This window comes from Choristoneura fumiferana, chromosome 17, assembly GCF_025370935.1.
Source record: "Choristoneura fumiferana chromosome 17, NRCan_CFum_1, whole genome shotgun sequence".
In the NCBI taxonomy this organism is placed as follows: Eukaryota; Metazoa; Arthropoda; class Insecta; order Lepidoptera; family Tortricidae; genus Choristoneura; species Choristoneura fumiferana.
In genome coordinates this window covers 18,159,045-18,173,117 of record NC_133488.1, presented here as the reverse complement: position 1 = coordinate 18,173,117, position 14,073 = coordinate 18,159,045, and the positions used below count along the sequence as shown (strand labels likewise).

At 37.0% G+C, this 14,073-nt stretch overlaps 1 protein-coding gene across 2 annotated transcripts in view; it reads left to right on the top strand.

The window, feature by feature from the left end:
* The first annotated feature begins 389 nt into the window (after nucleotides 1-389).
* The window catches only part of Zdhhc8 (zinc finger DHHC-type containing 8), a 34,692-nt gene continuing 21,008 nt past the window's right edge, over nucleotides 390-14,073 (top strand). For both annotated transcript variants that reach the window (XM_074100130.1, XM_074100129.1), the window contains exons 1-3: nucleotides 390-582; nucleotides 3,464-3,582; nucleotides 8,610-8,767. In XM_074100130.1, coding sequence (XP_073956231.1) covers nucleotides 491-582; nucleotides 3,464-3,582; nucleotides 8,610-8,767 — 369 coding nt within the window. In that variant the 5' untranslated portion in view covers nucleotides 390-490. The remainder of the gene's footprint in view (nucleotides 583-3,463; nucleotides 3,583-8,609; nucleotides 8,768-14,073) is intronic.

The following is a 14,073-nucleotide window of genomic DNA, read 5'->3' as shown; positions in this document are numbered from 1 at the left end:
ATGTCTAGAACTCTTCTAGAACCACAGAATAAGTAATAGTACAGCAGTAGTAAGTAGTACAAGTGCTAGAACTGCGAAGAATTCTGTCAGGAATTTCTATTAGTGTGCGCCTGCCTAATCTTAATTTTTGTTAATGTTGTCTACTCTAAATATTTTGTTGAATCGTGGGAAAAAAGAAATTTAATTTTAGCTAACTCTTACAAAAACTAAAATGCAACTAGGAATAATTTATTGATATTGTTTATTTCAGAGATCAAATTAGAAATGCTAGTATGTCTTAAGTAATATGTGTCATAACTATACTTTAAAAAAATTACCCAGATGTTTTCACCAAAGGTTTTCACTTTATACAATTAGATGTTCAAGGAATCGCAATTTATGCATTTGGCACCCCTAACTTGCTGCTGTCAGATTAATAGGTGCGGCCATGTTGATCTGTTGCGAATAAAATTGAATTATTTTACTTTTAGGGAATAAAAATTAACACAATATGCCCAAATGCGACCTCAAAACGAGATACATCCCCGCGACGTTCGCCTGGACCTTGCTTTTGGGCACGACGTCCCTGTTTTTTTATTTCCCGTGAGTATACATTCATGTCGATCTAGTACAAATCTCATTTTTGGTTTGACAACTTTCACACTGGATCGAGGAAATTGTCGCTATTAAACATCTTAGAGTTCGATCTTTCCCATGTGTGGCGCTACCTTGTTGTCTATAATTTGCCTTAAATGGCATAATATTTTACAACAGCGAGTATCGAACCTCGAACCCCGAGCTAAGCCATGCTAAGAGGTAATTAGTGTCATTCGTATATTAATTAAATCACATTTGCATGCACTGCAATAATCCTATAAGATTGTATGTAAATGGTAGTATATACACCATAATTATCATAAGATTCATACTTGTACATACTTGGTTTGGTAGCTACATAAACAAAGGTTTGTGTGCTTAGTTCCCAGAAAATGAGTCAATAGCTGTGATGACTTTCATTTAATATGACATAAAATATATTTTGTTGTTGTTGTATATAATTTTAAATTATAAACCTATTTAGCTTGATCTTGCATGGTTTAAATTTAAACTTTAAACTGGCATGATTTTGCTTGCTTGTGAGGATATTTTTTACATGAAGGTTTTAAAATAGCCAGAAATAGTAGATTGTACAACAAGAGCATAAAACAAGCTATTTTACCCGAGACATTCATACAGGGTGGAAAGTGAAGATGGGGCAGCAAGGGCAGTTACTAGATCCCTTGCTGCTGTGCGAAAATGCTCTTAGACCTTTACGAACTTTTTGAGTGATGACAATCAACATTCACAGATTTTTGATAAAAGGTGCAGTCAGCGAGAAAATCTACAGATTTGACTTTTTTCTTTCATGCCAATCGGTCCCATTTCTATCAAGGAAAACACACTTTGAGACTAACTAAGGTTAGAGTACTAGAACACCCACAAATCAAAGAAAACTTTTTCCATACAGTTTGTAGGGTACTAATTTCCAAAGTGAAACTTTTACATGTTGTTTTTTTACAAATATGAATCCTTTATATGCTTAAAGGAAATTTCGTTTTTTTTTTTACTTTCCATTGTAATCGTAGTGTCTACTCTTGTTTCTGATATCCTGTCAATTATTCAAAAGTTAACTGGAAGAAATTCCTTTCAGGGATAAGTTATCCTTTTTACATCTTATTATCCTGTTTTCTGTAAATTTCATGTTTTTATGTACAGTAAAGATTTTTACAATACAATATAACCACAGAGAAATGGGTAATCCCTCTATTGTATAGTTACAACAGTACTTTTTCAACGTCAACTTAAATTTTTTATTTAATGGCAACTGGTCGCTTTAAGTTAGCAACCATTACTACCAATGACACCTGACAGTAGCAAAGTGTACAATGTGTCTGACCGGTTTTTATATCCTTATTATTAGGAGCCTCAATCTCCTAATATTTTTATTCACGGTGGTCACACCATATTATTAAAAACTGCGCAGTGCAGATGGAGTTGCGGGCAACAGCTAGTTCTCAATATTTTATTTTTAATACATCTCTAGTTTATAAATGTGAAAAACTTAAAAATATGCATGACTATTTTTTATTCAAATAGTATACTTGATATTGAAAATACAAACTGAAATATAGATGCACAGAAAAACCGAAAAATAAGACCATCACTGGGAATCGAACCCAGGTCCTCGGTAATCCGTACCGCGTGCTATACCGCTACACCACTGATGGTCAACGGTACCGACACGAATTTCCCTATGCACCTCATATCTCAGCTTGTGTTTCTTGCATAGGGAAATTCGTGTCGGTACCGTTGACCATCAGTGGTGTAGCGGTATAGCACGCGGTACGGATTACCGAGGACCTGGGTTCGATTCCCAGTGATGGTCTTATTTTTCGGTTTTTCTGTGCATCTATATTTCAGTTTGTATTTTCAATTTCGGTTTTACGGGATGACCGTTAAAGTAAAAATTTGGAATTGAAATAAAAAAATACAAAAAGATTCCAAAAAACCAATCTTAAGTATACTTGATTCCCAGGTTTTGACTTTTAAAAATGTTGCTATTTCGTCCATCATACAAGGTGTCTTCAAGTTATTCGGAAATATCATCTCATATCTTAAATCAATATAACAAAATTGAACCTTGAAATAATGGACATTAAGTTCACTTGGAAAATTTATAGACTGAGATACATGTTTTTCTAAGTGACAATATTGTATTGTAAAACTCTTTATTGTACATAAAAATAACAGAACACAGGATAATAAGATTGGATTTTAGCAGTATTATTATATTAGTATACCTAATGACAATGACTGAACACTCCTGTTAAAAGCATTCTACACTTCCACTGAATCGTAGATATAGTTATGATAGTGTTTAGTTTTGTAACTAAGGGACCCTGTATTATTATTATTATTTTTTGTAATTTTTTCTTTAATTGTATACTGTAGTTTTTGAGTATTTTATTTTAGAAAAATGACTGCCAAGTTTCTTGCGCCGCATTCTTCTTGGCAACAATGGTCTTTCCGAAAGCGCTGATAGTTTAAAAAATGACGTGTAAAAGTGCCCATTGCGGCCTATAAATAATTCGAATTTGAATTTGAAAAAAACTCGCATTTTTTATAATATTGTTAATAAAGTTTTCCATTGACTGATGTTCAAAATGTACCATGTCAAAGACATGCCTCCACTTTGAGCCAATAATTCCAATGAAAAAACTTTACAGGGACATTCTATCAAACTAACCATATAGGTGATCTCCTGAAATATTCTGTAAGAATTTAAAGACATTTTGTATAAAGAAGTAATAAATTTAATGCATTTTTTTCAGAGTACTTTGACTGTTGTTATTGGAAATAGGTTTTTGACTTGCAAGATTTGACAAACATACAAAAATGACAAGTTAAATAAAAGCTGGTATTAAGTCATGTGCCTTGTCCTCAGTTGCCAGTACTACCTGCTAAGGCACCCATGGGTACCTGCATATCAAGGTGTCATTACGTTTTTTGTTTTGGCCAATTTTACACTGGCCACTTTCATGGACCCGGGAGTGATACCAAAAGGTGAGTTCTTCGTTTTTTTTTTCATTTGTATCAATCTCGTGCGAAGCCGCGGTTTCTTGAGGCCGAATTGTCGAACGCGCTTTCGCTTCACCATCTCTTGCCAAACCGGAGCGCCCCCTAGGCGTGGTGTAGGCACGGGCGGACCGCCCATGCATGCCGCCCCCCCTTAGTCCGCCACTGCTGGTTGGGAAGTTTCATGGGCTTTTTAGAGCGATTGTAATACTATTAGGGCACGATCTTACCAGTCATTCGCTGATCTTCTTTTATTTAAAGCCGCGTATCCATTAGAGCAGCCTCAGGCCGAGCACCGCGAGCCGAGCCATATTTTGTCGGTTTTTTGGCCGTGCTCAAAGGAGCCTCAGTCTGAGCCGTGCATTTGGCAGCGTCTCCACTTGCGCGGCCTCGGAGCGAGGCAGCCGCTCGGCCCGAGGCTGCCTCTAGTAGATACGCGGCTTAACAATTCTGTCTCAATGCACATTAGATACGTATTTAAAAAAACACCTCACTTTTAGACTACGTACGCGCTATGCGGCTAACCGCGCCTTCGCTTCCTCGCCTCGCTTTCTCAAGCGATACTTTGAAGAGAGACGACGCGGTAAAACCGCGCTGTTAGCCGCATAGTCTGCAGGTAGCCTTACTTTCCCATGCCATGCTTAATGTTGCTCTTTCGCGTCGTGAACAGTAGCGACGTTGCTACCATCGCTGCCTAGCCAAGCTAGCTAAGGTTGCCTCATCATCATCATCATAATCCCAGCCTATATACGTCCCACTGCTGGGCACAGGCCTCCTCTCAGAACAAGATGGCTTGGGCCATAGTTCCCACGCGGGCCCAGTGCGGATTGGGAACTTCGCACGCACCATTGAATCGCTTCCTTACGATGTTTTCCTTCACCGCAAAGCTCGTGGTAAATTTGAAATGTAATACCGCACATGAAACTCAGAGGTGCGAGCCGGGGTTCGAACCCACCCCGAGAGGTTGCCTAACTGGGTAGGGACACTAGGGAGAAGCTAGTTTGTGTGACAATGTTGCGATTCTCTCTTATCGCATCTTACTGGCGCGGGTGTGCGAGCCGAGAAATGAAATATTTGTTGGTATCGAAAATACAAACTGAAATAGAGATGCACAGAAAAACCAGAAAAAGAGACCTCCTCGGCATTCCTTGCTGCGTGCTATACCTCTACACCACCACTGGAACTAACAAAATTTGGAGTTGAAATAAAAAATACAAAAAGACTCCAAAAACCAATCTTATATTTGTTGGTGTAATAATGAACCGTATTGCTGCATCAAAAGCGTTCAGGCCTTCTAAAGGGGAGGCCTTCGTTCAGCAGTGGACGTCTTCCGGCTTCTTGTAGAGTGTTTAGTACCTGGGCGATCGAAGCTCGGGCTAACTCAGTATAGTTGGAGAGCGAAAAGCAAAATTTCGTACAGTCAAGGGCTAAGATATCGACACGGCCAAAGTTGCAAAAATATGTATACGCGACTCTATGCACTTAACATTAAGGCCGTGTATACATATTTTTGCAACTTTGGCCGTGTCGATATCTTTGCCCTTGACTGTACCTGTAATTTTGTACGTACTACTTTCGGCAAGTTCCGCCGTGGCAGACTATCAAATTCGGACTTAGCATCACTTTTATGGGAAACCATTGTGCATTTCACCGCAGTATCAAGTAGGTACGAAATTTTGCAGTCCGCTCTCTATCTAGAACGGATGTTCCCAGAGAGAAGATTAGATCGATTGTTCGCCCCCAATACCCCCACAGCTAATTTTATGGAATTCTTTAGTCGTTTCCGAGTTATCGAAATGCCTACGCAAGAATTGCTCGTTTAAAGGTTAAAATAGATTAATTCTGAAATGGAAACACGATGGATCGCGTAGAGACTACATTAAGTTACCTACTTAACAGAGTTGTATACCACTGGACTTGTTTCCTCTTTTTAGTATTTTTTAAGACCAAGTGCCGTCATGAACCTAAGACCCAACCCCCGAACTGTGGTGCCCTTTATCTTTGCCATTTTTTATTTGATTGACAAAAGAAAAAATACGTGCTCAATATTGTTTGATAAAATAATTGACGTATTTTTTTACGAAGGATACTACCCATTTATTTGCCGAAGTAGTTACAAAGATCAGCGTAAAATGAATTTATCATAGTACGATTATATAAATATTAACTAGATGTAGGCACCAATAAACCTGATGTTTACCAGAATAGAATACACTAGAATTTATATCGCAGTGAGGTCAACTCTCATAATTTAACGCCCCTATCTGACAGATAATGAGCTAGCAGTTAAAATGATAGCGCCTGATAACGGGACAATATGGGCTTGTCACTTTTAACATCTTGATTTAGTATTTACACACTTATCTAGTTATCTTGCTTTTGCAGACAGTCCTTTGGTACACCTATTTAATTGTCAAAAGTAACTGAGTTCCAGTTGAGTTTAAAAACCAAGTTATCGTGTTATAATAAAGAGATACAGATAAAGAGATTTTGCTAGATTTTGAGACCGAGCGCTCAAAAATATGACTATGTAGGTATTTTTTTCTCCTTTGGCCCACTGTGTCAAAATTTCCACTGTATCAAAACGTCCATTGTAGTTAAAAGACTACTGCTGCATAACGTCCTGCGTAACGTGTATTGTATCAAGATTGTGCATGGACCCAAAGGTTTTTCAATAATAGAGTTCAAATTTTCTTTAATCACCGAATCTCATGATTTATGACGTGAATTATCCGTTACTATATCATTTAATATGAATCTCGTCAAATTGAAATGGGACCACCTTTAAAACATAGCTATGTACAGTCGCCATCAGATATTTCGGAACGGCCAAGGTGGTCAAAAATATCGGCACATGCACTCTATTATCAGGGTATTCAAGTTCATGTATCGATATTTTTGATCACCTTGGCCGCTCCGAAATATCTGATGGCGACTGTACCATATTAAGGTGCGACTAAACCGCTGCTTAAAAAACGGAGACGGCACGGAATCGCAGTGACGCACCGTATGCGCACCGTTTTTATCACATGCTCTCCACACAGCTGCTTAAAATACGGAAATCGCAGTGACGTCTGACGTGTCGTAAACTTCAGGTCTTTACCGAACAAAAGTCGTGACGTTTACGGCACGTCACTGCGATTCCGCACCGTTTGCGTATTTTAAGCAGCGGTGTGGAAAACATGCAAAAAAACGGTGCGCATACGATGCATCACTGCGATTCCTTACCGTCACCGTTTTTTAAGCAGCGGTTTGGTCGCACCTTTTAACATAGTCAAATATGTGGTCTACCACCCTAAAGTTGGTAATCGTTTGCATGTCATAGTCATAGAACAATAATGCAAATAGACCTGTCTGTCAACTTGAAAGTTCGACTTTAGCGACATATTCATTTACTAGGAACTTGCTTAAAAAATTATAGACCACTTATTTGGCTGATGGTACTTACAACGAACATAACTCTGCGAACGTCTGCGAATTAGACGCTAGCGGGCAGTGGCGTAGCGAGCGTTTTCTCTGTTCATTAGGGCGCGGACTAGACGCCAGAGTGTAGCGGGACGGGCAGCGGAGCGGTGAGGGTGTTCTCTGTTCATTGCGGTGCTCAGTCCCAGTCCATACCCGATCCTAACGTTCGTTACCAGACAGGCAGCACACGCAATGGATATAGAAAACGCTCTCCGCGTCGCTGCTCGTTGGCGTGGCACGCGACGCGTTCAGTTAGTGCTGCTCATTATACTATTTTTCAATAGGCGTCCACCTGCTTCGTGCAAACCGCGTCAGTTAGCGTTGGCCCTAAAAATCCGCGAAATACCCTTAATTTATTAGCCAGAGACGCCTTCAAGCCTGCCGCCGCCCTTTACCCAGTTAACACTGATTTAAAACAAGTTTGTAAACAGAAGTGTTTATTCAGCAAGTTATGCAGTCCTTTATAACTTGATTAAGTTGCCTAAGGTCGTTCGTAGTTCAATCAGTAGGTGTTAGGTATACGAACCAAAATAAACTCTACCGTAGAACGAGGAAGTTCACTTTAAAATTCACGGTTTTGTCCAATGTGTCAAACTGGTGTCTGTTTGTTGACGATAATTCGCGTGTGTTACGTTGTTTAGCAAAACATGTTTTGACTCTTATTAACATTAAATGAAAGGACTGCGTACTTTGTACTTTAGTGCCACATCAAATCCGTATCTTTAAATGTGTGAAGTGTTAATTTTTTCAATGATCCACGTTAAAAAAAAATGTTTCAAACAGTCTGAGATTTAATTCTACGTGTTGAGCTTGGGCACGCGTCGGTTTTGATTGACATAAGTGAAAATGATGAATTGTGCGAATAAAGTAGAGTAGTAGTAGTATTTCAAGTAGGTACAGACAGCAGGGCTACTACGAAACCCGAAACTCGAAGTTCGTATCGTACCGTCCTATTATACAGCATAAGTGTCAGAGGGACCGCACGACACGAACTTCGAGTTTCGAGTTTCGTAGTAGCCCTGTAGATTTATTTTATGGCTTTTTCCCGCGACTTCCTCCGCGTAAAAATTTATGATCAAATCCCGTTTTATAACCAACGGGAAATTCCAAAAATCCCTTTTTACAGCACCTCTATGACCTAAAGGACGATATCTGCCAACTATAGATAGTCAGATAAAAATAATTCTATTTACAATAATGCTGGTAGAACGTTGATGTGATGAGTCAGTCAGGCAGTCAGTCAATATGTCAGGGTTTTTTTATACGTACAGATTACTAAGCAAATATAGCTTTTCTTAGTAATCTACCAACGAACCCACGTAATCAACAAGTTACAGACATTAGTAATTAATATTTTTCCATCGTATTTTGTTTGGATCGTCATCGTACAGTTTCGTATTTATCTTACTTTCTCAATTACCTTTAGTAAACTTCAGTAAGCTAGTTTAGAAAGCAAGATAATACTAACTTTTCGGACAAAATACGATGGCAAAACGTTATTCAAAACATCTGTGTATTGGCCAGAGTATTATAATTGCCTTGTCCACCAGCTCCACCTGACGAGGATCGCGAGGACGACTTCCGAGCGCCGCTCTACCGCAGCGTGGAGATAAATGGGATAACGGTGCGGATGAAATGGTGTGTCACCTGTAAGTTCTACAGGCCGCCCCGCTGTTCACACTGTTCTGTGTGCAATCATTGCATAGAGGTAAGATTATCACACTGAATTTCTGTTGCTTCATAGGGCACGAAATATACACGCACAGTCACTTGCATTAAGCCCAATAAGGGCTATAGTTTTTTGTCTTTCTAGATGGCGCCACTGTTGCGTGAGGTTTTAAGTGTGGCTTTCAAAGTCTGTTATGTCTGTCTGAAAAAACTGTCTCAAAACACAGACATTCATTGCCTCGTAACGCATAATTGCCATAATTAATTTCAGGTAATGAAAAATATTCACAAAATTATTCTAATTATAAATAAACTCGCGTACCTCGTCCAAAATCTATGAGATTTGACATTTTAGAGACCTCACGCTACACTAGCGCCTCTTGCGGCGAATTCATACGCGATAGCCCTCATTTACACCGCGAGCGGAGCAGACTCATTAATGAATTGACTTAGTTTAACTTACATCAGCCAAGTTCATAGAGGTCCGGTGCAAGTACTTTCATGCAGCCGATCGTTGTACGGTCAAGGACTAGATCATTTCAAAGGAAAAGTCTTGACGTTTACTGTGAAATGGTTCCATGGTGGCTCATGAATTAAAGTCCTTAACCGTACGTTAAACTAAGTCGTTAATGAGTCCGCTCCGCTCGCGGTGTACATTGGGCTTTAGCCCGCGTTTCCACCAGAGATGTGAGGGGTAACTAAACGGTGCGGTGCGAGGATGTATATCGAAGATGTGGAACGTTGTGACTGTTCCCTCCCACCAGAGATGTGCGAGGTAGCTGAGCGGTGCGAAGTAGAGTCTTATCATTTATGCACTCTTTGTTGTGGCAGATATTGATGCTGGTGACTTCAGCACACGCCTACGTTCATGATAGTGTTGCCGAATCATGAGTTCTTTGTGGACCTTTAGAACTGTCTAATTTAATTGAGTGATGTTTTAAGTTCATTGAGTATTGTTTATTTGCAATTGCACACGATCTCGTACGCTTAGCGTTCACATTCCTATTCTAATTAGGTAAGTACTTTGTAAATTGTAAGTTATGCAATCGACGGTTAGAAACAACGTGTCAATAGCATGGTTTAGTTTAGTGGGTCGAACGTGACCGTTAATTACGACGCTATTACATATGTGTTAAAGACTAAAATAGGGACTGATGTGATGCGTTCAACAACATTTATTTTACTCTGTAGTCATACTTGTTAGAGACAAAATGCTGCACTTCGTGAAGAAAGCAAGCCGCTTTGCACAGTGATAGTACAGACTAAATTGAGTGATTTGACTCGCAGCAGCGGAAGTTTCACCCCTTAGGAACAGAGATGGCGCCACTTCTTTAAAAAAAAATTAAAAAAATTTTACAAGCTAAAGTAATAAACCGATTTCAATGTTTAATATCGCAAATGAGAGCCTATTACATACGTTACTTATCAAAAAATACAAAAAAAATATTTACATAAAACTTTTGTCAAAAAACGCCATCTTAAGTTTTTTTTTCTTACCTGATTTGTAGTTTTTACTTGATTGCCTAAAAAAACTGTATGCAACATGAATGGTTTAATGCATGTACATATTACTGAGTACATAACGAGTATTTAAAAAAAAACCGACACCGATACCTATCATATTTAACGAAATATGACAGTTTAAATGTGAGCACAAATTTCTTTAAAAAATATTTCAAAAAATTCTACAAGCTAAAGTAATAGACCGATTTAAATGTTTAATATCCCAAATTAAAGCACATAAAATTCATTATGTAGAAAAAAATATTAAAAAAATATTTACTGAAAACTTTTGGCAAAAAACGCCATCTTAAGTTTTTATTTCTTACCTGATTGGTAGTTTTTACTTGATTGCTTAAAAACATTGTATGTTGTATGCAACATGAATGGTTTAATGCATACTTATATATATTTCTGAGTAAATAACAAGTATTATAAAAAAAACCGACACCGATACCCTTCATACTTCACGAAATATTTAAGTTTAATTGTGCACGCTTTTCTTACAAATAAATTTCAATTTAAGTGAAACTAGTACTCTGATTATAATGTTTAATGTTAAATGAAAAGAAGAACGAAATTACCTAATTTATTAAAAAAAAAGTTTTTTCCTGGTGTTACGAAAAAATATAATTACTTTAAAATTAGTAATTATTAAGACAATAAATAAAAACTATACCGTTTCCGGCATAGTTGGTTCTTAGATGTAATATATATTGCTTAGTAGTTGGCGAATTTATTTAAAAATTAGCTTTTTATGTGATAGGTAGGGCTACAGCTATAGATATGTCACATTTGAAATAAAAGACTATGAACATCAATGTTCATCAAATATTTAAATTAAACTCTTCGGGTTCATCGGCAGATGTAGAACTGAAAAGGAAAAGTCGTTTTGAAGCACTTGTGCTATTCCAATACTACAAAATCACAGATCTTTTAGACACGGACTGTGTTGCTGTAATTACTGTTGAATTATTTTTGTGCCTAGTTGATTACCATTAAATCTAAAATTTTGTGCCTACCTGTGGAAATCAGTGGTCAGCATACAAAATAACCCTGCATTGAATATTATATTAACTTATTTTTGATTTGTACAGCCACCTTTGCAGGATTTACAATGGGCAGTGCATGGTAAGCTGACCCGACGACACCCACAACGCATGGATCGCAGCCAGATTTGCAGCCACAATGGTCCAAGAGGCTTAATTGCGACCAAATCGCTATAACTGCCGACAATTCTGGAGTCCTTCTCATTTGCCTTAGTCCATCCCCAAGAAGATGGACATGGTATGGACATGCTCTCTATAAACATACACTGCGTGCAGCTTACCAAGCGGGCCAAATATGGAGAAACGCTCTGAAACCAGAAGTTTCCGTACCATGTCCATCTTCTTGGGGATGGACTAAGGCAAAAGAGAGTTGGAAAAGGAAAGTAAGCCTCTTGGACCATTAAGTATTGTGGCTGCAAATCTGGCTGCGATACCATGCGTTGTGGGTGTCGTCGGGTCAGCTTACCATGCACTGCCCAGTGTAAATCCTGCAAAGGTGGCTGTACAAATCAAAAGTAAGTTAATATAATATTCAATGCAGGGTTATTTTGTATGCTGACCACTGATTTCCACAGGTAGGCACAAAATTTTAGATTTAATGGTAATCAACTAGGCACAAAAATAATTCAACAGTAATTACAGCAACACAGTCCGTGTCTACAAGATCTGTGATTTTGTAGTATTGGAATAGCACAAGTGCTTCAAAACGACTTTTCCTTTTCAGTTCTACATCTGCCGATGAACCCGAAGAGGACTTATAGGTTTTAATTTAAATATTTGATGAACATTGATGTTCATAGTCTTTTATTTCAAATGTGACATATCTATAAGCTGTAGCCCTACCTATCACATAAAAAGCTAATTTTTAAATAAATTCGCTAACTACTAAGCAATATATATTACATCTAAGAACCAACTATGCCGGAAACGGTATAGTTTTTATTTATTGTCTTAATAATTACTAATTTTAAAGTAATTATATTTTTTCGTAACACCAGGAAAAAACTTTTTTTTTAATAAATTAGGTAATTTCGTTCTTCTTTTCATTTAACATTAAACATTATAATCAGAGTACTAGTTTCACTTAAAGATTTCGTTGAAATTTATTTGTAAGAAAAGCGTGCACAATTAAACTTAAATATTTCGTGAAGTATGAAGGGTATCGGTGTCGGTTTTTTTTATAATACTTGTTATTTACTCAGAAATATATATAAGTATGCATTAAACCATTCATGTTGCATACAACATACAATGTTTTTAAGCAATCAAGTAAAAACTACCAATCAGGTAAGAAATAAAAACTTAAGATGGCGTTTTTTGCCAAAAGTTTTCAGTAAATATTTTTTTAATATTTTTTTCTACATAATGAATTTTATGTGCTTTAATTTGGGATATTAAACATTTAAATCGGTTTATTAGTTTAGCTTGTAGAATTTATTGATTTTTTTTAAAGAAATTTGTGCTCACATTTAAACTTTCATATTTCGTGAAATATGATAGGTATCGGTGTCAATATTTTTTTTAAAATACTTATTATGTACTCAGTAATATGTATATGCATTAAACCATTCATGTTGCATACAGTTTTTTTAAGCAATTAAATAAAAACTACCAATCAGGTAAGAAAAAAAAAACTTGAGATGGTGTTTTTTTACAAAAGTTTTCAGTAAATATTTTTTTTATATTTTTTGTAAATAATGAATGTTATGAGCTTTAATTTGAGATATTAAACATTGAAATCGGTCTATTACTTTAGCTTGTAGAATTTTTTGAAATATTTTTTAAAGAAATTTGTGCTCACATTTGAACTGTCATATTTCGTTAAATATGATAGGTATCGGTGTCGGATTTTTTTTTTAATACTCGTTATGTACTCAGTAATATGTACATGCATTAAACCATTCATGTTGCATACAGTTTTTTTAAGCAATCAAGTAAAAACTACAAATCAGGTAAGAAAAAAAAACTTAAGATGGCGTTTTTTGACAAAAGTTTTTTGTAAATATTTTTTTTGTATTTTTTTATAAGTAACGTATATAATAGGCTCTCATTTGAGATATTAAACATTGAAATCGGTTTATGACTTTAGCTTGTAGAATTTTTTGAAATATTTTTTAAAGAAGTGGCGCCATCTCTGTTCCTAAGGGGTGAAACTTCCGCTGCTGCGAGTCAAATCACTTAGTTTAGTCTGTACTATCACTGGGCAAAGCGGCTTGCTTTCTTCACGAAGTGCAGCATCCGGCCAAAAAATGGCCTTAACAAGTATGACTACTGTGAACAGATTTGTATTTTTTTTTTCGTTTATGAGAATTCATAAGAATGTTGGACAAGATGTCATTTTTCTGATAAGGCTAAGTTTTTGCTAAAAAAATTATTTTTCATGCAAGCTTTTTTTCCGAATGGTCTTGCATTATCGTCCAGACTATACGTATTATTCGTACTAACCGTTGAAGAACACCGTCCTGCAGAGACGATCCTGGGCTGGACCAACAAAACATGCGTTTCCGTCACTAATAATCCGCTTCCCGATGTATGTTTCCAGATTTTTTTTTGAACGTGAGGAAGACGACCTCACGTTCAAAAAAAATTGACTATAGATAAGTATCGTTATTACCTAATATCCGATTGCCCAACTTTAGTGTAATACTTGACTTTGAACCGGCCAATCCGCGAATTGTTCGTTTTTTTTTTAAAACAAAATGACGTTACCACTCCATATTGGTGTTATGCTCCATTCCCTGGTCTTACATACAAAAGATACAACCTCTGAATCAATTAGGATAACAAAGCTACCTTA